Genomic DNA, 23416 nt, shown 5'->3' on the forward strand with positions numbered 1-23416 from the left:
AATGGTTTCTGCTGGCAGTCCGAATTACGCCAAACCTCAGTTCGCCTGATAGGATGTCACTAGCGGGGACACTGCTCGGAAGGAAGATGCGAATGCCGCATGATGCTATCCGGCCACAGAAGAGGCAGTTATTCAAAGCAAAACCATAATGGAGTATCAGCTCAACCGGTATCATGAGGCAGCCGCGCGCTCATTCAGCAAAGGCCACAAAGTGTTCGTCCGTAACTGCAGTGGTAGATATTCTGTGTGGATTCCAGAAGACATCGTTCTCCGGCGCGGCAACGTGTTTCATGAGATTCAAGTTGGGCCAGCCAGTGGGATTGGGCACATCAACCAAATCCGGCCGACAGATGCGCAGATCTTGTCCACAGGATTGAGTGAGTTGAATCTAGAGATGCTTCTGGGCATTTGTGATATCGGCACCATTGCAGAAAATCGATCAGGTGCTCCGCCGGAAGCCCAGGTAGATCGCACATTACGGCCGAGACGTTGAGCAAACGGTATCATTGAGGCTATTGCAAGTAAATCCCCGGTTTCGAGGCAACATCAACAAACTTTAAGGTGGAATTGTCAAGAGAACTCACACGTTGCGCAGTACTCGCACAATGCAGTTGTTTTTTTGAAGGTTGTGGCGCGTGCCTGATGGACTAAAGCAATCGGGCGATTGAGTTGAGAGTACCGGTCCAAAATTTGAAACTCTATTTTAGCATTCCTGGGTCTTAGCAATGCTGGAAAACATTCCACAAGTCTTTCCAGCCAGAGGCATGGTTGCTTCAGTGAACAACGAAATTTGGTAGGCTGCAAAAATATGAAAGTAGATTAGGACGATTTTGGTTTGAGCACACAGGCAACAAGACGCAAAATTTCGGCGAAGAAAGTTTCACTCCACTTGTAAAGGTTTTGCAGTTGAGGGCATTGTGCGGATAATGGGCAACGAATGGCGCTGATACCACTTTGCCACTGTAGTTGTCTGCCTACCCAGTAAGTTATTTTACCAGGAGTGTGTGGCAAAGAAATAAAAATAATAACGCAAGGTTGGATATACAATGAGAAAGAGGTCAGATGGAACAGACTCACTGACAATTGTTCCCTTTAAAATAGTTCGTCGTTGGCCCAGGTCAGCGAATAAACAATAATCCAATTATGTTGGTCCAGAGGTCTTCTTCTGAACAGTTCCCAGATTCCGAAGATGGTCTGAGAAGTTTTGGTGCCAGAGTTAGTACATGAGACTCGCGAATGACCGCTATAAGCGCGAGCGAAATCAGAAGAGAGAGTTGAAGCACGTGACCACGCTTGTATTGTGTGAAATTGTACAAGTGCACGTTTTGGTAGTTTTTCGTATTCAAACAAAAAACGATTATGCAATTGATGAAATACGTAGTGTCATAATGGAAGTAAAATAAAGGTACAAATCGCCACACCACCCACAGTTAAGCGTTGCTTGGGCCAAGAAGCCTAACCCGCCCAAGTTTGTATGAAAATTCGGGCAGATTGCCGGTCCCTCAGTAAGGCGAACTCTGCTTGTTCGAAAGCCTGGATCCAGCAGCCAATGATGACCCAGTAATGGCCGAACTCCGATTGCCATTGGCGCATCCAGAGGTCAGCATTCGGGGTTGTCGCCGCATACGCTATATATAGCGCACGTGGAACTAATGCAGTATACATCAGCATCATCGACAGCATGACATCAGTGTTCAATACCAATGATCCACTACCGTACAACCATGATTTACTTGAAAGCCTTATTGTAAAGAAAAGAGTAAAGGTGGACGTGGAAGAGACTTCGTGCTAGCTTACCACAATCATTCCGATGTGGCTGTACCTCCAGACACTCACTCAGGCGATCTGGGTAGAAACTGACAACAAGAACGCCACTGACATTGTTTGGCAGCCACATCTTGTAGTGTCTTCAACCAGGCACAATGAAGATCACGCGGTCCCCATCCTGGAAGGCGAGCAGCATCGACAGCACCCAAGCGTTTCGTGATCTCCTTCATACTCCTCTGCTAGGTCATCGGTTGGCCACCTCTCTGTTTACGCCACTCCGAATTGGGCGTGGAAAACAGTACTCTCTTCGGCAAACGATGGTTCGGCATGCGTAAAACATGTCCCAACCAACGCAGCTTGTGGTGCTGGACACATTCTTCAATGGAAGTACCCGTTGCACAACCGAAAACACGCTTTCTAACTGCCTCGTTACGGATTCGCTGACACCAACCCACACGAGCTATGGTTCTGAGACAACGATTGTCGAACACCTGAAGACGTCTCAGTTCCGGTGCTCGAATAGGCCAAGTCTCACAGCCATACAGCAAAACAGCCCGTACTGTAGCTTGGTACACACGTCCCTTCAGATTCAGGGATAAACCATTCTGATGCCACTGGTGTCTCAAGTTAGCAAACGCGAGCCAAGCCTTGTAGTTTCGTGCATTCACCTCATCTGTCACACTGCAATCAGAACTAATACAACTTCCAAGGTACGTAAAACGCTCCACAACTTCCAGTACCTCTCCCTGGATTGTAAGGGGCGTGTTCAGTGACTGCACGTTCACAAGCATGACCTTACACTTTGTGGGTGCAAAGTGCATACCAAAGGACGGGATGACTTTGGTCAGTTCATCCAAGAATACTTGCGCCTTCTCCTCCTCTTCGAACATGAGACCGATGTCGTCTGCATATTCCAGATCGACAAGATTTTCTTCACAGGCTATTTGAACACCAGGGTTTCGGAGACCATCCAGCAATCGTCTCAGTATTTATCGATCTCGAAGTGTACAGTGTCTGTCAATTTGGTTGATTTATAGGTAAGTGTTGGTGATGTACAACCTTGCTTACCGGACTTCGGCTGATGAGCTTTGTCTCTGTTTTCCATCCGTAGAAATTGCCGTGGACACTTCCCTTCGATGAAACGTTGTCCTCTGCTGCGTCCATAGCGTATATAGTACATATTTGGCGAGTACGCCAGGATGGTTACCACTCATGGTAGACCTACCACAAAGACTCTGGCTCTACACAGGTGCGTACAGGCCTCAGAGCTAATACGTTGCTTAATCACACACTGTGGACGCTGGACACTGCTCCAGACAAATTAACCTTTGCACACGCTCATCAGCCTCACGCACCACAACACTAGCACTGGCCGGTTCACATGGGCCATGGTACAGCCTTGCCTACTGGGCTTCGTCATCATCATCATCGACAGCATGACATCAGTGTTCAACACCTCTGATGAGCTTTGAATACAGCATGCGTAACGGTCGCTTTTGTGTCACGAGTGTCAGCGAACCGAAAACTTTACCCTGGAATTCCCCATTTAGGAAGTTATTTCGTCTGTCGCCAGTCTGCCAGGGCTTACGCAGCTGTCCAGGTAGACAAACCTATCGCACATCGGCCTACGGGAATTAAGTTTGGGTTTGATCGCCCCCTTCTTGTAAAAGGACTTAACATTTCATAGGTGCGGAGCGCATGTCAGCTTGCTCCGTCTTCGTTCGCGACCGCCCCAGAAGTGTTTCAATCCCTGAAGAGTCAGAGGCAGGTAAAAAAATCTCAAGCAGGATATCGATTTTGAGGTTAAAGGGGAAGGATGATACAAGACACTCCTGCTACTCCATTGGATGATGTGAACTCAGGCGTAGACATATACGGGTCCACTTGAGGAGGCCTGCAGAGCCTTCATAAAATTAATGTAGAAGAGATACCTTTCATCGTCAAACTGCCACAGGTCCTGACGATCAGCGGAGTCAAGAGTAGATCTGACATCGAGAACAACGGTCATTGTTGGTCGTCGGGAAACAGTGGCGTAATTAGAGAATGAAGGTGTGGTCATTATGGGGAACCCAGAGCAACCCGTCACCTTGTTTCTCTTCGAGGATCCACTGTTCATTTCCATCTGTTCAGGTTTATCACTTTCACCTCTGGCTCGTTCCTATTAGAGATGTCAGCCAGATATCCTATGTTGTCCTTCATCTTTAAACTTCTTATCGTACTATCCCTATCAATTCATTTAGCGCTTCATTTGAACTAGCTATTTATTCTCTTTTCCTATAAGAGCCGTTTATTGACTATCATCCTTTGTATTACGCAAATCATAAAAGAATAATAACCAGCTGGAGAATCGAACTCTGAATGATGGCGCAACCTTTATAAGATGATGCCAGAAAGCGTTTTTGGAAACTGTGGTCACTAAGCTTCTTCAGTAGTTTTCGCTCAATGCTCTTACACTCTGAATTCGAAAATCATTGAGTTGCTCTATTCTGTCGGTATTCTGTCATCGTCCCAGATACTTCGGAGTAAAATCAGGATAGTCACGAGGGATTCACCCGACCTTGACTGTCTTCTTGGACTTCTGTTAGGATGGAGAAGAAGGACTGGTTCAATCTAAAATACTCATGCAGAGCATTTGGAAGAAGAACGAAGTGACACAGGAATAGCAGTTGTCTTGTTTTCAAAAAGGTGTTGATCTGGATGTTAGAATCACCTAGGTCACTTTGGTCACCGTCGCTTCGAAGCTGCTCGTGGGCTTACTGGCTCTCGCGGAGAACCGAATCGTGGAAATCAAGCCGGGTTCTACCTAGACTCAGATGTCTGATCCACGGCCCAGTGAGATGACGTAGGGGCTTTGCTCGTAGACTCTCATCTCAGTGCTTGATTCAAAAGCCCGAACCTCGACGTATCGGTTATTGAGATTTTCTTAGTTAACCCATCCTTGAGACACTGAGTGAATAGTTTGGCCCATTCAACAACGAGAGATTGGCGGAATCCGAATGCGCAGATGGTAAGGCTTATGTGTCTGCCTTCATCAGATGAGTTTGGAACCTCATCGGCCTCGAAGTAAGATTCATTTCTTTCCCGACCTTACTGGACAACCGTTCGTAGTAAACTCCATCTACAACTTCCGACGGGCACCATTTCCTTCGTGTTTTGGTCCCTATGGAATGAGTTCCCGAATTCGGTCCGCACTTCCAGCTACGTTGTTCCTTCTCTGAAATACAAAATGACCTCAACTTTTGTTACAACACCCTCTACAGCAGATCTCCATAGTAGCTTTTGAAAGGTATGTCAGTGATCACTGCGGGGAGTTCTCTTTTCTCGGTCCCTAGACTTTTGGAACCTTCTATTTGAAAATCATTTTGAATCACTTCCTCTGTTCTTCTTTCCAGCTGACACCAGAGCACTTCTTGTTGAAGTGATTAGAACCTTCTTTACTATCCTCATTCTAAAGTATGCCGGATACGGCCACCGGAGATGGTGGTGGATGTGCCGAATATTTGGAATCCTCAAATTCTCACGCCGCTTCGTTTGCAGAGGTTTGTGCGTTGTATGATTGACACTTCCTTTACTCCAGATTGTTTTGGAACCGTACAATTATCTAATAGGAAATGTGAAGAAGGAATGGAGAAGCGAGCTCATCGGTGCCCTCAATCACTGGATGAACGTCCCACCAGCTCCTATTAAGGCCATCGCGGAGGTCATCCGGATGCTGCATAATTCCAGCCTTATGTATGTTCTACCTTTTGAGCTTTACCCTTAGTTTACCTGTTTATCTTGTCCTGTGACTCCGCAGCCCTTAGATATTGAAGTCGATGCGCAAGTGGGTAGCTTTTCGGATGCAGAAGTAGACTCATCCTCTACAAGGATTGAGTTCAGTTCCTCTTTTTCGTTCAATCCACATTAGATCGCGTGCTAGAAGTTACCGTAGGGCGTTCATAGTAATGATGTTACCATTGCTTAGTTCAAATCAGTTCGATTTTTACCTTTATTTGCAGTCATTGTGCTCAGATTCGGACTAGATCGGCGTACAATCTAATAACTCATTAGTTAGTGCCTACGGGTTAAGATCAACTTGTTCCTGTGTCCGGATTTCCTCTTCATGAGTTTTGTGTTATACTGTCTTCATTACTTATTCTGTTACTATCATATATTTCTGTTACTATTTAACTATTTTCATCATTATTATGAGATTGGGCGATTACAGAGGAAGAGAGTTGCTGTTCAGCTGTAGCACCGTTTCGGCACCTAGCTGTCATGCCACCCGAAAGGAGCACAGGGGCTAAGATAATGTCAGGTCGTCCAAGCCTAGGCAGGGCAAGTCTAGAGGCAGAGGTCGGGTTCGAACAGGGGACCTTCCGGTCAGGAAATTCGCACTGTCACCACTGAGCCATCTCGCCCCGTATTTAGAGTGCTCCGTATACCCAAAAACGTTGGAAAAGTGAACCGCACGGAGACATCTATGGAACCAATTAGTACATACACACCAGAGGCTCATTTGGGAATGAACGCATAAACGGTATCCCTTGCTCGAGTAAGCTCAGTACTTAAGGAAAGAATTTACCGGAGGGTCCTTGGTTGGAACCCAATTTCGGCATCTCGACTGCTCCAGGCTAGGGTTGAGTAACCTTGTACTATCTTCCTTCGGGTGAAATGGCAGCTGTATACCAAAGGGGTGTTAGAGCTGGATGATTTAGCAAACTTGTAGGGACGATAGGGATAGTACTGTTGGAAGTGTGAAGGTGGCGGACAACATGGACTATCTCGAACTGACATCTCCTTTAGCAACAGTGATAGGTTAGACGTAGAGATGATACACTTGGACAGATGGAAGTGAGCAGTTGACGAAGAATGGTGACTGGTTGGACGACCTGCATCCTACGAAACTAGCCAAAATATTTCAGTGAGTCCTAATGGGTCCCCGTACAGAATGAATTTGATGTAGCGTTAAGTGTTTTCGAGGCTCGAAGAAGAGGCTTTCATTGTTGGAGATGTGAAAAAGAGGCGAACAGGGAGTGTAACGATGAAGAGTGATATTGTTATTGATTGATTGTCATTGATGCTAAAAACTACAAACGGGCGATTGTCAATGTGTAGAGAGGGCTAAAACCGATTTTGGAAAGACTTGTAGTGATTTAACGGATAACCTAGAGGACCCTGTTCACAGGCATATGTAGCATTTGACCCCCGAGGAAGCTGTCAATCCATTTTGTCAAGTTTGAATCCATTCCACACATCGGAAGTTTGGCAAGAAAGTGAGCGTGTTAGATCTAGTTGGGAGCTCCTGGACGATCTCAATACCTGCCTCGTTTCAGCTAAGCAAAGGTGTTCATATAGTCGTTCAGCTGTAGCCCCTTTTGGGTGCCTAACTGCTATGCCACCCGAAGGAAACACGAGGGCCGGGATACTGCCTAAATCTAGACAAAATCAAAATGCAGGGTCGGGCTCTAAACATGGACCTTCCGGTCGGTGAATTCGCGCTCTAATCGCTGAGCCATCTGTGTGTATATGTGCCAGTAGATCGTCCATGAAGTCATATGATCACTCTTCAGTGTTAACTTCAGTATCTCCCTGGATTGGCTTCGCGACAGTTTACTGAGAAATACAGGTTGAAGCAGGCCGTCACAGAGGTGGAATGTTTACTGTTTAGGTTAAATCTCGAGCTATATCTCGGAGTGGGTAATACATGACATACCTTCCGGATGGTTGAAATAGTGACAGTATTGAGAGGGAGCCGTCCGAAAGGATTGGTACAATATTTTGAGCATCATTGCTAAACCAAATCAGTGGGCTTCGAAGTGTTCATTGATGTGTATTTATGCTTCACCGCTAGTGTTCCACAGGTTTTAGTTTAACAGTGGGCTTCAACAGATTCTGGTTGCTGACCTTCTGTGACTTAATGCCTTTTTCGATTGGGGTGTTTATTTACCTGCTCGTGTGTGTGTGGAAACAAACGATCGCGTCTTCTTGATCGGCTAACAGATCTGCTTTTTCAGGCGGCATCCGCAGTAACCAGGACCAGACGTGCCAAATCTGGTAAAACTTCACTTACACCATACATCGTGGTTGTTGGTCTGTTCGCCGAGCTTAGCAACTGGATCGCGAGCGCCTCGTCACTAATCCGGATGATATCAGTCGACCTCCACTGACGATTTGACGAGGAAACGTTTGCAATCTAACTGGCCAGCTAATCGGACAGACCAACAACCAATCAATGCATCCGAGCTACCTATATTCTGCAACATCGCAGAAGCAAAGCATATGCAAGAAGCTGATTTCGGAGATATCTGAGGAAATCCATCATCGGTCCTTTCCCTCTTTTTCTTTTGTTACATTAAGGAACAAATAGCCATATGTTCTTAGCCATTCAACTTAATTTGGAAACAATGATTCAATTCCATTTAGGTACAAGTTGTTAGAGTAGAAAATTAGGTTGTTGAAAGCCTGGAAGCTATGCTCGCCTGATGACCCTCAAGTAGGGTGAAAGCGGTGGTGGGCTGTCGAGGAGTGTTCATAAGTCTTATGTTAGTTTGTGTCTATAAAAATTATCCAAACGTGTTCCAAACCCCAACCTGAGAGTTCATGAAAGTATTCGTCAGATCCCTCAGTCGACCAGCCTGACGGGAGAAAATCTGTGGATTCTGCGTCGCTCGATTTGCTACTCAAATACAAGAAAACGTTTCACTAGTCTCTATCTGTTCGCGTGCATGGTGAGTCAACCGACAACAACCGATTTTCCCCGTTGCGGTTTATTTCATTTGAAACTCCTGCTTTAAAGAAATGCAGCTCAAGTCGCAGTAATCTTCCTCTCTCTCTCTAAGATAGTCTCTTCTACTCTCGAACGCTTTTTTTTTACGCGAAATGACCAACCATTGTCCTATCGCATTTTGTAAATTATATCCCAACCAATATGCCTAGGGTATCCTCAGTTACCAAATGATTGGAAATTTTGAAATTTCTTTTTCATCCAGCATTGATGATATCGAGGACGGCTCTCTACTGCGACGTGGGAAACCAGCTACACATTGCATTTTCGGAACTCCTTCGTCGATTAACTCAGCAAACTACGTTTATTTCTTAGCCTTGCAGAAGGTAATCGAACTGGAACGACCGGATGCAGTTACGATATTCACGGGTACATTTCTTCCTGTGTCTTGGTTTTTTTTTCAGTCAGAACGCGCAGGATGCACTTCTTTATTTCTTGATTTGCCAGCGTTGTTGTTTATTGTCCGTGTTTCACCAAGTTGCCTGTATGGAGTTAACTCCACATCTCAATCTCCCTTCATATTTCAGTCATTAGCTGTTTACAAACTGCACATCTTAGGCACTTTTCTTTTACTTAACTTCTGTGGTCCTTATCCACCAAAGCGGAGAGTTGTTTTGCATTCCTCTCACTCCATGTGGTTCGTCCCTAGTTGGATTGCTCAACCTTCCACCGAAGTTTGACGTATTCCTCTACTTGTCCTGTAACGCACAAGATCAATGTCTCCTAAAGCCCATCCCTGTGAAATGAACAATTAGTGAGACGGTAATACAAGGCAGTCCACTCGCAAACGTATGACAGGTTTCCTTGAATAATCCCACAAGCATTGTAAGATTGAAGGTGACTATTGCAGCGCATATAGGGATAAAACGTCATTGATTTGTGATGGGTCTTCTTGTATACGCTCTAATCAGTATCGAACATGGGCGGGCTCCGCAGGATCGTGAACGCAGAAACGACAAGCAATTTGAACTACCGCTATCCTTCCGTCCCAAGGGTTATTGAAATAACCGGTCAGAGCAAGACCAGTTCACAAATGAAGAAATAAATAAAGCCCCGTTTTCTTTTCCTCAGCCTTATGGTCAATATTCTCACTACTTCGCTCTGTAACTAGTAAGGGTGATTTTCCCTGTTTTTGATTTACTGGATTCACGTATCAATAATATTGGCTACTGTCTCCAGTGTGTTGACACCCACAATTGTTCTCAGGTAGTCAGCGGACGAAACTGTGGCAGCTAGAACCACTGTACAACATGTGCCCGGCTTAAATCTAATGGTGAGCTGTTCTCGTACATTCAGTGGTTTTCGCCACTTATAATAAAGTCTTATTTTGGACAGTTTCCGAAATATAGAGAGGGAACATGTCGTCCTTGGTGTTGTACCACCGCTTAGAATCTATGAAAATCTTGGGAACGGGGTTATTCCATATTATGTTCGTCAAAGTCTTTGAACGATTTCTCTATATTCGCACCCGGTGTTAACATTATAATAGACAATCATAATTTTTCAGACTTCCTTGTTGGGCAGTCTGCGTAGCTGTGCTGTCTGTGTATTATTGCTCTCTTGCCCCCTCTCTCTCTCTTTGTCGCAGAACAAATGTTAGAACTTCATATCGGTCAAGGTATGGAACTTTTCTGGCGCCATTCCTTCCGATGCCCTACAGAAGAAGAATACTTTGCAATGGCATTGCGAAGTAAGCTGCTTCCTGTGGTATAGGCACTTATTTTCATTACAGTATTCACGAGTTGTATAAATACATTCCAAAAAAAAACAGAGTATTCCTCACCAGAGGCCATTTTTCCGTGCTTCCTTGAAGCTTATTCAACATCGTTGAACTAATTCAATTGAGACCGCTTTCGATTGGTCTCTTTGGAATGCTCCAATACCATCGGAAACGTGATCAGAATAACGAGATAGTATATCATCACAGTTTTTCTCATGTGTTCCCCTGGCAATTTTCAGCACAATAAGTGACAGTAATAACTAAGAGGGCAGGTCATCTAAAAAGTGCATCGGCTATAAGTTCTCAGTTTGATAGTAATTTGCGTGATATTCACCACTCCAAATTGGTGACCCTTACGTGATCTGGAGGAATGGCCTAGTTTGAGATTGTTGCTGACCCGTTGAGTTTGAGCGTTTTTTTCTTAGAGGTCAGGTTTGCACATACATTTGGATATCATCTTGGTAACAGTAGGTGATTTAGCTCGCGTGAAATTGAAGTGATTTATGGAGGAGACCTAGTGCACTACTTAAAAGGTTCCAGTATGATCAGAATTGATCAGATTGCCAACAAGGAAAGTAGATTTGTGCACGGGTTAGCCAAACTGATCAGTGTTCACGGATTTTATCCGACAACGGGCTCGTTTTACGATCGATTTATGGTTATCTGTATGGGCTTTCAAAACAGTTCACGGCAAGGCTTGTTGTGCAACATTGTCCCTTACTCTCATGCTCACAATAATAGGTCTCCATTGGAAGTTTACTCGTGAATTTGCTGCTACAGAAGTAACTTCGTTTGGGTGTTTTCGCCATATAGTTTCGCTTGCAAGCCCACCTTTGAAGGTAAAACACATGTATCAGCTAGTTCCCTTTTTAGCATATGGTAATCTCGGCATGTGGTGTACAAGCCATTTTAACTCAAACTAAAAATATACTAACAGCAGTAAAGCAGTAAACAACCCCAAAACACGAGACGAGGCCAGACGTGACGCGTGAAATTCAATCACAACAAGAGGTTGGCCAGTCAGCTTGACAGAAGTGACACTCCTACCACTGTGGAAGGAGCTTACCGTCGAAGCTAACACCGATTTGGAGTAGGTTGGAGTGCAGACTGTCTAACACTGCGTTCGTCGCCACGTCCACTGGTGCAGTTTTGGTTTTATGCTGTTCGTGCTGACTGCGTCACCATCGAAGGGTTGGCGGCAATCGGTCTCATTGTAGGTGGCTCACATGTAATCCTTACGATGAAGATTTTCATGAATGCGTGGATTTGGAATCGACTACCCATCTGCGATTCCAACACTCCTCACCATCCTACCTCGGTGATCCAAACCTATGACACCAAGACTGCTTCTTAGATCATGAAGGAGTAGAATGTTCTCGTATAGAAATATCCATTCCTCCTATCTACTCGGCCTCAGTTAAGAAACTGTGTTTTTAGCTACTCAGTCCATCAGCTGAGCTGTGAATCGTAAAGCTAACAAGTAAAAATTTCTGCACTTTGAGAAATTTCGTTCCTACAAGCTATGGGTGGCCCTTGTGTGGACGTTCTCCACTGGGCATCTCTGAAAATACTTCCGAAATAGAAGCCGAAGGAATACGGCATATTTTAGGTTCTATCCCCAGTCCGGCTAAAAACAGTCCTGGAACCATAAATAAAATCTATTGTGTCTCACTGCAGCTGACTAAATGGTGAGGTGTTTGCGCAGCAAACACTGGATCGCCGCTCTTTGTGTTTTTGTTTAACCTTGCCAGAAGGCCACTGCTGGTTTGCGAGAAAATTTCCATTAGCCATTAAAAATGTTCTTGGACCACTCAGTCGCTGGTATCCCTGGGAGAGTAGCCGACTGATTGTAAGGGGAATTCGAACCATTATCTAGCAAGGGCTTTGCATAAATGCTCCACTTGAAGCCTTCTGAAGCTTTGTCATGCTAGCTGATGTGCACTCAAGGCCACCGGATTGCACAGTACTTGCTGAAAAACGGTGCATAGGCCTTCCACTGTATGCACGCGGATATGGCTTTGTCATTCGTCCGTGCGTTTTACCATTAGCCGGTGCGCCTTAGCTGACCAGTTCGGTGAAGGTCTGTTTTCAATCTTTTCAACCCCGGCGACATGTACCTTTAAATTATGAGTTTTGGTATACACACACCATGTAAGGTACAACAGATGATGCGATCGTTTCTTCCAAAAATTGGTTACTGTATGCTTTCTCGTCGTATCGCCCAACCGCTGTACATTTTTCATGATTCACTTTCATCACATGTCGTTTGGGTATGTTTTCTTGGTTTTATGTGGCCTTGAAGATCAGCGTGCAGTCAGCCAACAGTTCCGTTGAAGCATGACACACTGCTTGGGTCAGATCTGTGGATCTCAGCATCTCTACCACCTCTCTCTAGGCTTGGACAACCTGTTTCTAATAATAGACTTTCGTTGCTTTGTCTGGTTCGTGATTGCTTCTTGACTTGTGAGTTTGTAGTGAGGTGCTCAGCCGTAGTGGTGCGCATACACAGTAAATGATGGAGTGTGACGTTTAACCCCTTGTACATAATGCTCTGTTACGACATCAAAAACGCCCTGAAGTACGAGTATACAGGATTCGACTTATGCACTCATCTGCAAACCACTTTAGTTTTGACGGAAGACTCACCTGCAGTCCGGCTTAAGGACATCATAAACGAGAGGTTCAGCTGGGTTCCAGGTGAGTCTCCCGCGAAACTAGATTGGCTTGTAGATGCGTGCATATCGCTAATTTCGTGCAATTTAGGTTCAAGTAGAACATAAGGTAGACGGAAACTCGGGGGACTGTGCCTATCTGATGAGCTCCAATAAGGGCAAAATCGGTCGTGGGCTGTCGAAGAGTTTTCGGAAAATTTGGGAGTGTATTACGTCGACATATAATTCGATCTGTCCGGCCTGTAGTGTTTTGGAATATAGACCGGTAGTAACCAGTCGTTATATCTTTCAGCACTGGTTGGTTCAGTTGTGTTTTTTCTGTCTGATTTGCTCGTTGCGTGTCACATCTGCTTATATTTCCTGATTCACCTACATGCCTAAACACATACCCCATCTCAGTTAAGCAATTTTACGATAGTGCTTCAAGATCGATGGTTGGTTGAGGTCAATGGTAAATTGTCGTGTGTTTTTTGCAGAGACCAGTGGACTTTTCGCCCTGGCCTTTCGTTTGATGCAGCTGTTTTCTGAGAATAAAGAGTAAGTATGCTTTATTTGAAGTGTTACACTGTCTCGCAACTCTTCCATGTCACTTCTCCATTGCTCGTTGCAGATCCTTCTAGAATGTGCTTGTGTTCGTCGTTCCCGTAAACCATGGGTCTTTTGTCTCGGATCCGCTGACTGAATCCAGTCGGCAAGTTCCCTTGTCAGACCAACAGTAGTCTAGTGCTGAAACCACTTTTTCTTCGATGAGACTCGTCGAAAGGTCGGTAGATTGTGAGTGTGCAACCATTTTAAATAGACCAAGTGAGTGTGGTGAAGCACCACAGTCTTAACAAGTAATCAGCTGACTGGGTGGTTGGAAAGTCAGGTGATTGGAGACGAAGCCTCTGCGTTGAATGTAGCTCCATCTCAGCTGGTTTTGTCACGCGATTCCGTTTCAGAAAAAGTCACAACAAGCAACATGAGTCTACCAGAGATCTCCAACCTTCTGTTTTTTGCCAGAGTTTTTCCGGCTAAATGAGGTCAGTTAAGCGAATTCTTATTACTCCGTGGGTTCCTGTAAATTGTACGCCCTTTGTCGGGTGGAGCACTGAGGCCAAACAAACCTTTGAGTGAAGACGTAGTGGCCCCACTGACAGCCATACAAACTTCGAAATTTGTTACAATAACTTTTGTTTATGACCCGAACTGCTGATCAGCCATTCAAGGCCCAACAGTTTAGCCTTCAACTATTAGCCTGGAATGTTCCACCTCGATTCCCCTTAGATATTCGGGAGTTGCCCACTTTCGATGATTCACAAGTGGTAAAACAGGTGTACAGCGCTTCTCGGCTTTTAGGCATAGAATAACTTGAACTGCAGGACGACAGCTCAATTGAGGATTTCAACACATGCGTGTGAACTCAAACGAAACTGCACGGGATACTACAGAACGAATTGTGTTGATGAAATCATGTTGGAAAGTTGTGTCCCAGAAAAATAATGTCCCATTCCTATCAAACACCTCAAGAACCAAAGGAGCGAGGTGAATCGCCTCCGAAAAGCGCAATTTAAGGTTGCAAATTGTCACAGGCAACTCCCACAGTTTAGTCTCTGGAAGTCGATGAGACCCAAAAGCATAAAGTTGATAAAAAAAAGTCTGTAAACTTTATGTAAACTTACGACCATTAACAATGTGGCCTGTTTTCTCAGTATCCAGTCTTTAGGTCTATAGTTCCAACAATGCAGACAGATTCGATTGTATCGTACGGGACTAGCCAGCCGTTCAATCGTTCATTTGCAAACACCCCTTTGGTGTCTAACTGCCATGCTATCCAAAGGAAGCACGAGGGCTGGGATGCTGCCAGGTTGCCCAAGCTTAGACAGGGAAGCCGAGAGGCAGAAGTTGGGTTCCAACCACGGACCTTCCGGTCAGGAAATTTGCACTCTTACCACTGAGCTATCTTGCCAGTACCAACAGTTACGTAGTCCTCGAATATGTTGTTTATATTAGAATCCCTGGATGTTATCATTCAATTGAGGCGGCATCTTCGGGGGTGAGGTTGCCAGACTGTTTTCTCGTTGAAGGGGAGTTGAGTAACATGCTTTATCCACTAAACTAGCGAAATATGTGTTCTATCAGATTGCCTCAAACAGCTTGTGCCGTGAAATATTTTGCTTAAACTGCGCGGATTTGCCCCGGATGTTCAATACTATCCCACGTCTGATACATAGGCATCTTTGTGAATCTGTACAGCGTTCATTGGCTTGTGTGATCTGCATCAGTCATTCCAAATATTTTTGTGCCATCCAGGTGGACTGGAATAACACTTCAGTCGAATGTGGATTAATGCAGACTTACTGAATTCGCTAGGCACTATTATTATTATTCTTACTCCAGGCAAACCACTGACACTGATTGTTTTGATATCATGCTTCTTGTTTGCAGAAATTACAAGCCCCTTGTCGATACGTTGGGTTTGCTATTCCAGATACGGGACGACTATGTGAATCTGGTGGACAAATCAGTGAGTTTTCAGCATCCACATTTCCTATTTTTGCCAAATTCCAGTCGGTATCCTCTGTCTTCGTATGATTTTGTACTGTGATATGGAGCTTTTGTCGCTATGACTCCGTTATAAACAACATTCTTGGGACAGAGGTTGCGTCTTTAAAACTGTCGATTTTTACTTTACAAGGCCCTCTGAATATCGTATGACTGAGATAGCTTAGTGGTTGAGGAACGAGACCGCTGGTCAGAAGGTCCGTGATCCGTGAGTTGATTCTGTCTAAGCTCGGGCAATCTGTGCTCGATGCCTCTTGATGCGCGTGACAGATGTGCACCGAAAGGGTGCAACAGCTGAAAGATAATATTGTTTGTACTGTTAGTGTGCATATTCCATAACTAGAACCCAGCCTCTCAAGAACAAGCTGTTTCCTGTTAGTTGATCAGGTAAATGTTATTCTGTTCGTCGAACTTGCCAGTTAGCTGTTGACGAAATTTTTGCAAGCCAATTACCAAGCTGACTGAATAAATCAACAATTGCCTCATCAACTACTAATAAGCACACCCGATCAACCTTATTCTGGTGCGTTTCCAACACACCGCAACTTAGCATATTGCTAGAAAGCACATGAGCCAGCAGGGATTGGTGCTTGGTCGGATAGTGAATCAATGTGTAAGGCGAATCAGCGTGTCTTGTTTGCAGAAATTACAAGCCCCTTGTCGATACGTTGGGTTTGCTATTCCAGATACGGGACGACTATGTGAATCTGGTGGACAAATCAGTGAGTTTTCAGCATCCACATTTCCTATTTTTGCCAAATTCCAGTCGGTATCCTCTGTCTTCGTATGATTTTGTACTGTGATATGGAGCTTTTGTCGCTATGACTCCGTTATAAACAACATTCTTGGGACAGAGGTTGCGTCTTTAAAACTGTCGATTTTTACTTTACAAGGCCCTCTGAATATCGTATGACTGAGATAGCTTAGTTAGTGGTTGACGAGACCGCTGGTCAGAAGGTCCGTGATCCGTGAGTTGATTCTGTCTAAGCTCGGGCAATCTGTGCTCGATGCCTCTTGATGCGCGTGACAGATGTGCACCGAAAGGGTGCAACAGCTGAAAGATAATATTGTTTGTACTGTTAGTGTGCATATTCCATAACTAGAACCCAGCCTCTCAAGAACAAGCTGTTTCCTGTTAGTTGATCAGGTAAATGTTATTCTGTTCGTCGAACTTGCCAGTTAGCTGTTGACGAAATTTTTGCAAGCCAATTACCAAGCTGACTGAATAAATCAACAATTGCCTCATCAACTACTAATAAGCACACCCGATCAACCTTATTCTGGTGCGTTTCCAACACACCGCAACTTAGCATATTGCTAGAAAGCACATGAGCCAGCAGGGATTGGTGCTTGGTCGGATAGTGAATCAATGTGTAAGGCGAATCAGCGTGTTGGATCGTTCTGTGAACGCAAACGACTATATACGACGTGCGACCGACAGCGCCGCGTGCATATTGGGAAGGGATAACTGGAACTAAGGAGAAACATGGCCAAAAGCGAACTTGCTTTGTCTCTCGTAACCGCTGAGCAACGAGCAGTATTCCAGGGTTGACCGAAACATGGACTGTGTCAACAATGAACGTTTCCTGTTCAATTGGAGCTCATTTACTTGAGCCGCTCTCCAGCAGTAATGTGCCATGATCGGACCATAATCGACGTCGAAGTGTGGTAGTAAATTCATGTGACTAAAACAGCCGATAGATAGGCGGACAATGGCTTCACAGCGATGTCCCGTTATCTCGTGGAGTGATTTGGAAGAAGCCCATCTTTTGTATTCAGCCGTGGTTTGAAGCCTTATCGAGTTGGATATTTCAGAGAATAGTTAAACCAAGTAAAGAATCGGTCCATAAGGAGGGTGACGTCGCGTAGCTTGATGTGTTTCATACTCTGATAGGGTTTGTAGAAGCTTAAAGTATCGCTGAGGGGCAATTTTTAGACTTTTACTACAAAGACCCTATCTCGCTAGAGAAAACGCCCTTTAGTGTCAGTTGTATTTGTTTCTGACGCCAGAGATGACGCCAATTAGCGAATGTTGTTCGGTCAAGACAAAAACGAAAGCTCCTCATCATCTTTGATTTGCGTTTGTGGATGCTCTTCCGGCCCATATTCCGATGGCATTTCAAGCGTGTGAGTAATTCAGAAACTGATGGAGAGTCTAAGCTCACGTAGTACGGCTTGTGTTGATCCGGTGCAACGACCAACGTAGATACGGGAGCAGATGGCCAACTCCACTTTTGTGGAAAGTATTTAGCTCAGAATGAGGATGCTGGTTCTTCACATGTATAAAATCTCCAATATTATACTTGTTGACCCAATCAACAGCCTGTCTTACTTGTCCCGTTTTGCGTATCAGGTGAAAAAGTTGCAGACCATTTCCAGCTTCACTAGCTTTTCCCAGTTCCAGGCTTTTCCTATTCCAGATTTCTCTATCCGCTTGAAGAATGTGTTCGACCTCATGTCGAACAGCCCCTGTGGCTGAGTTGTGTTGAATGTTCGAAAGACATCACGTCTCTCATCGAGGAGCGACAGTGACTGAAAGGCACTTGTTAACGGAGCTCCAGACGAGCAAATAAGCCTCAGTAGACGCATAATCGTGCAGTTCATGCGCGGCAGCGTGCAGATGGCTCCAGATGGCTCACTGGCCATGCGACAGTTGCTTGAGCATGAAATTATTGTAGTTTGTGCAGTTCGTATTTGTAAGTGGAACGAATAACGTAGATACGGGGGTAGATAGCCAACTCAACTTTTGTGATTCTAAGGTTGTTCTATCTTCCCACTCTCACAAACTTAACCAACCGGCGTAAAAAGACAGGCGGAAATGAGCGAAGTTTTGGTGCTAAGACTCACTGTAGCTGTAGGCATCAAAGGACTTTATTGATACAAAGTTCCTGTCAAACTTGCGATGTTACTTACTTTATACTCGACTCAGCGGCTTGCGCACACCGGCTTTGATCTCGATCAAATTACCCGTGTGAGGGCGTCCGTTGTTTCAACGAATGTTGGTGGAGCAATCCGGTTTGGATGTCAACTAATCTTAGTGGGTAGCTGATTTTTCACGAGAGGAGGGGGTGGCTTGTGCGATCATGGAATTCTGAGTGTCTGCCTGTGGGTGCGTCTGCGTCCCGTAAACCGTTAGCGCGTGGTTAATTCGTCCACTTCTTGATCGGTGAATTCGCTTCGAATGCCTGAATTACAAACATAACTTCACCCACTTCATCCAGCCTGTGTGTTGTGCTGTGTGTTAGTGCATGTTTCCACTGTCACACAGCACTGCATGAGCAAAGGGGTACAAAACATCTGTGGCTAATGTTCACTGGAAGAGTAGGTATTATTTGTATAAACGTGACGCACTACTCATAGGGTTGCTGGAAACTCTTCGACAGCCCACGGTCGGTTCACTCTTATTGTGACTCCTCAGATAGGCTCGGTCCCCAAGTTTCCGTCACTCCTATGTTCTACTTGAACCCAAATTGCACGAACTTAGTGAATTACACTCATTTGCGTGTCAATTCGGTTTTGACGGTACTATCTGTCTTGTCTGCTACTTATGAGTAGTTGCGTGAAAAACCTGTGGAATGTAAGTTCTGCTGTAGGTGGTCGGTTTCTGATGTTTACTCTCTCGCTTCCCTTTTACAAGTACCAAAAGTCCAAAGCTTTTGCGGAAGACATAACCGAGGGAAAATTCAGTTTTCCCATTGTCCGGTCGATTCAAGCCAACCCACGGGACAATCAGGTGATGAGCATTTTATGTCAACGCACTACGGACAAATATCTAAAAGTTCATTGTGTGCGTCACATGGCTGATTTGGGAGCTTTCGACTACACCGTTGATGTCATGGCTAAGCTGGAGCAGCAGTAAGTGGATTTTTCAGTTTTGATCAGTGCGCTATGAATTGTGGCTCAAAGTAGTGTAGCCGTTCGTGCTGCCTATATTTCAGCTTTCTCTTCGTCACCAGTCAGTAATAACTCATCTTATACAGGTCGTTTTGATCGATTCAGTTGGAACACTTAGAATGAATCTCAAAAGCCCGAATCAAATTTACCAACTCGCTCCGCTTGTGGTGTCAAACGGCCATATCACCAGGTCTCAAGAGTCGCGCGTACCACACTATATTAAGGCCTGAATTGTTTTATATTTGCGAGATATGACCTTTGAGGCCTTTCGAGGTTTTCGGCTACCGTTTTCTTAGAAACTTTGCTGTTTTCGGATGGCATCAGGGGATTCCTAACGAGGTAATTAGAGAATGGGTATAGTTGTGCGATGAGTACTTCAGTCGCGAAAACATCCGGCACCACTAACTATGGTGATTTACAAATGTGTCACGGATCTTCGTCTGCTGAGCCGAGTGTCATTCTCTGTGCTTTCTGCAGCATGGCTTAAACCGCCAGGCAGATAACATATGACGTGGCGGAAGGGTGTGAAGGTAGATACGGACAGTTTGGGTGTTGTTGGAGCGGTACGCCTTCTAGGATTAAGTCTCTGTGACCCTTCCTGGGCTTGGCCGGAGACAATGCAAAAATGGCGACTGTTCGATGTCAGTAGTGTTTGTGTTGTCATTCTCTCTCTAGATTGTCTGACTTAGCGCTTGGGGATAGGTGGGTAGCTGGGAATACTTGTGATGGACCAGCATCTCACTCACTCTTGTCCCCTCTTTTTTTTCACTCTTTTGACTTCGGTAAACCTTATGGATGTATGGCAGTGAAGTTTGAATGTCAACTTTGATGTTGCTGTCTCTGTTGATAATGCAATTAGTTTGCGAATTTCCCGTCACCATACGAACAGACATCGTCAATGGGCAGAGTTATATGGAGTTCCCTCGGTTTGATGAGTCATCGAAAGACCTAGGAAGTGAACCTTGTAGGAAGAGCAAGGTACACAAGTCATCCGAATGGCTGGTGGCAGAATGGCCGGCTAGACATTGACCCAACAGTTGACTCCTGGCGATATTGTTTGTTCGTTTAGAAGTCTTGCCGTCAAAATAAAAACAGCCCTTTTCCTTACAAATTAAAACCAGTTTGGGATACGGTTAATTCCATCCACCTCATGATCCATTTTGCCGAACCGTTACGATTCCAGTAGTTTATTCGCATACATACGACCGTGAGGAAGCTTTGAAATCTTTAAAAACGTTCTGATGGTAAAAAGACATATGAGTTGCCTTATTATGTGGAGTAAATGCATACCTCATCATCATCATCATCATCATCATCATCAAAGACAGCAACATCAGTGTTGGCACTGATGCTTCACTGCTGTACAATGCATACCTCGTAAATTCGAAATACCACTGACAACCATTTGTTGACTTGTATGTCGAACTTTTGCGTTGGTTTCGTCACCTTTTGATGTGACATCGTCAGTGCTCTGTTGACTGAGGCCTCACAGAATTGTGACATAATGATACCGATCCACTGTCCAGTTTTAAACGCGTTCATCCAGCTATTTGAAGAACTGCGACCACATTAGGTTGAGTATATTCATGTGCACCATGTAAACTGGGCAAATCTACCATAAGCGGCATGAATTTGGGAACGCGGTCGCTTCAAAGAGAACGCTGCCAGCCTTAAATCTCACCAAGAAAGCGGTTTCATGCAAATACCGAATGTTGTTCGTGTTCTCCGGAAGGCGAAGGTCCCTTTGTGAAAAGCTGGTTACTACGTTAACATTCACCGATTTAGGTGATGTGGCACGTCTATTCGTTTAAATAATTTCAAATTATATGAAACCACCGAGTTTGCTACCTTTAATTTTCCAAACGTGTGGTTCTGAAAAGCTGAGTAAGTTAACGGAGGCCAAGTGTAGGTCGATCAGTAGCCTGGTTGAAGACTGCCTGCCGACATGGGGATGTTGTTGTGAATACAGTTGTTGATGCACTCGGTGGAGCAAGATAATGAGGCGCTGGGATTCGTTTCTCGAGGTGGGGGGTGGGACAAACCCTACTAGAGTTGAACTGTGCTCCACTCAGATACCCTTGACTAATTAGATCTTGTGAGGTCATCTGACTCTTCTGCTTTTTGGAAAAAGAATTGCTTAGATTACTAAAGTGTCGTCATTTTAGTTTTTTTTGGTTTTAGTTTACCTACGTTAGAGTTGTAGTCATTTGCTAAGACGATTCGGATCACAAGGCCTCGTGATTAAGTGATGCGACTACAGTTAATTTTATACGAATTATTTTGTTTGCTTTGGCCCAGTCGGTTACGTCTCTCGGCTGACCAGTTACACATACTCCCCAATAAATATGGGAAGTTCCTCTTCCTGGACGGGTATTCGTCAATCAGAGTGCTCTAGCTATGGGATCGCCCTCCTTGTCGAACTGTAAAAACTTTAGCTCTGTAGATACTGCATGTTGGTCGTGGTTTTGTCTACTAAACTAGACGGTCTGGTCCCAGAAAGGGGGTAGCCCACAGTCCGTCAGATTGAACAGCCCTACGGCCTTCATCGCTCAACAGAGAAGACATTAAGGTATCTGCCCAAAAACTATCGATCTGGGTGCAAATAATACCGCCAACGCCATTAAATTGATCCGAGGGCGCACTTTAGATTAAGGCCTAAGTACTCCAACTACTAGCGGTAGTATTCATCCAGCTCATGATGTTTATAGATGTGCACCGAGGTATGATCAGTACATCGCGTTTCATGCAAATGTTTCGTAGTCAAACGCCTGAAATAAACCGCATTAGACGTACCTATCTGATCAGACCCGGCCTCGGGACGCCCTTCCCTTTAGTCCTTCATGAGATTAATGCGAAATATGTGTCCGTCTATTTCTCCTTATAAAACATGAACTCTTAGTTCTACCCATCGAAGTCCCTCTGGTGAACCTTTGTGCGTAACAATGGGGCAAGTTGCGGAGAAATTAATGAGTAATGAAATATTTCGCAGAAGTGGAGAGTAAAAGACAGCTCATAGTAGAAATTACAGCCAGCTAGGTAAGAGTGTACGTTGAAGGCTGTATGGGTTTTCCACCTGTTTATCGCTTGAATGTCTTATCTTATTTGGTGAGGTTTCAGCAAACTATCGTGGAATTCACCCAGCAAAGGGAATAATACAAAAGTGTTAGTTGCTCGCTTTGTACACTTTGTACACTTAAACATGCCCCTAATGTCTTTTTTACGTCTACTAGTGTATAATCCAACCGTACGAAAATGTGCCACGAATTAGTGCACAAAGTGCCCTCCACTCTAGGTTTTCACCAGCTCTAAGGGTACGGCGCTGTCTTCGGATGAGGAGTGTATAACATCCAACGTGACTTAACCGCGGGAGATACAGTAGCACGTTGCTGATAGGTCTTAAGTCAGAAATAGAGCCATTCGCAATTGCGTGTCCGTCAAGACCCGTCTCGGACCAGTTGTTAGCCCCGTCTGATGTTGCTTCATACTGGTTAGCTCTGTGTGATTTTGTCCAACTTTATGGTAATGCCCCATCGAAGCGATACTAATGTTATAATAGTAGTTTCCTACTTGCTTGTCTCCTATTATGTATTTCACAGCTAAGGTAACGCACTTATTGTTTCTCACTTGCTCTGATTTCGACCCAGGTGTCATGCGCTCATCGAACATCACGGTGGTAATCCTTTCCTATCCGCATTTTTGAAAAAAGTTGGTTCCATCTACCGTTTGAATGATGGTCAGTTGCGACGACATAGTGCGTCGGAATTCGATTTCAATCCGGAATCTGAACAGTCTACCTCAGTTGAAAGCTCTAAGTTGCCTTGCTGCCTCACGCCAAATGGTCCGTTTAAGCCAAACTCGTGAGCCTCTGAATCCCATCGTGCAACTGTGATCTCTCTCCAATTTTTCGTGTATTTTCACTGCTATTTTACGTGTTTCCCATCCAATTTTCTTATGCATTGCAAAATACATGCTTTGTCTGTATACCCCTCATTTTCAGCCGTGTGTATGGCGCTTCTCATCTGCTCCGAGCTTTGCTGGTTGTTTAGACTTTCA

General features: G+C 44.7%; 1 protein-coding gene across 1 annotated transcript; it reads left to right on the plus strand.

Moving 5' to 3' along the window:
* Positions 1–2966: 2966 nt before the first annotated feature.
* T265_09557 (hypothetical protein) lies at positions 2967–23409 on the plus strand (the record flags this gene model as incomplete). The annotated part of the gene is made up of 13 exons (XM_009175665.1): positions 2967–3016; positions 5222–5306; positions 5345–5499; positions 8739–8902; positions 10122–10223; positions 13402–13462; positions 14631–14834; positions 15353–15431; positions 16113–16191; positions 18888–18952; positions 19107–19324; positions 23008–23220; positions 23361–23409. 13 exons carry the CDS (start codon positions 2967–2969, stop codon positions 23407–23409), a joined length of 1524 nt encoding a protein of 507 aa, XP_009173929.1.
* Positions 23410–23416: the final 7 nt, after the last annotated feature.

Source organism: Opisthorchis viverrini, assembly GCF_000715545.1.
Source record: "Opisthorchis viverrini unplaced genomic scaffold opera_v5_290, whole genome shotgun sequence".
NCBI lineage: Eukaryota > Metazoa > Platyhelminthes > Trematoda > Opisthorchiida > Opisthorchiidae > Opisthorchis > Opisthorchis viverrini.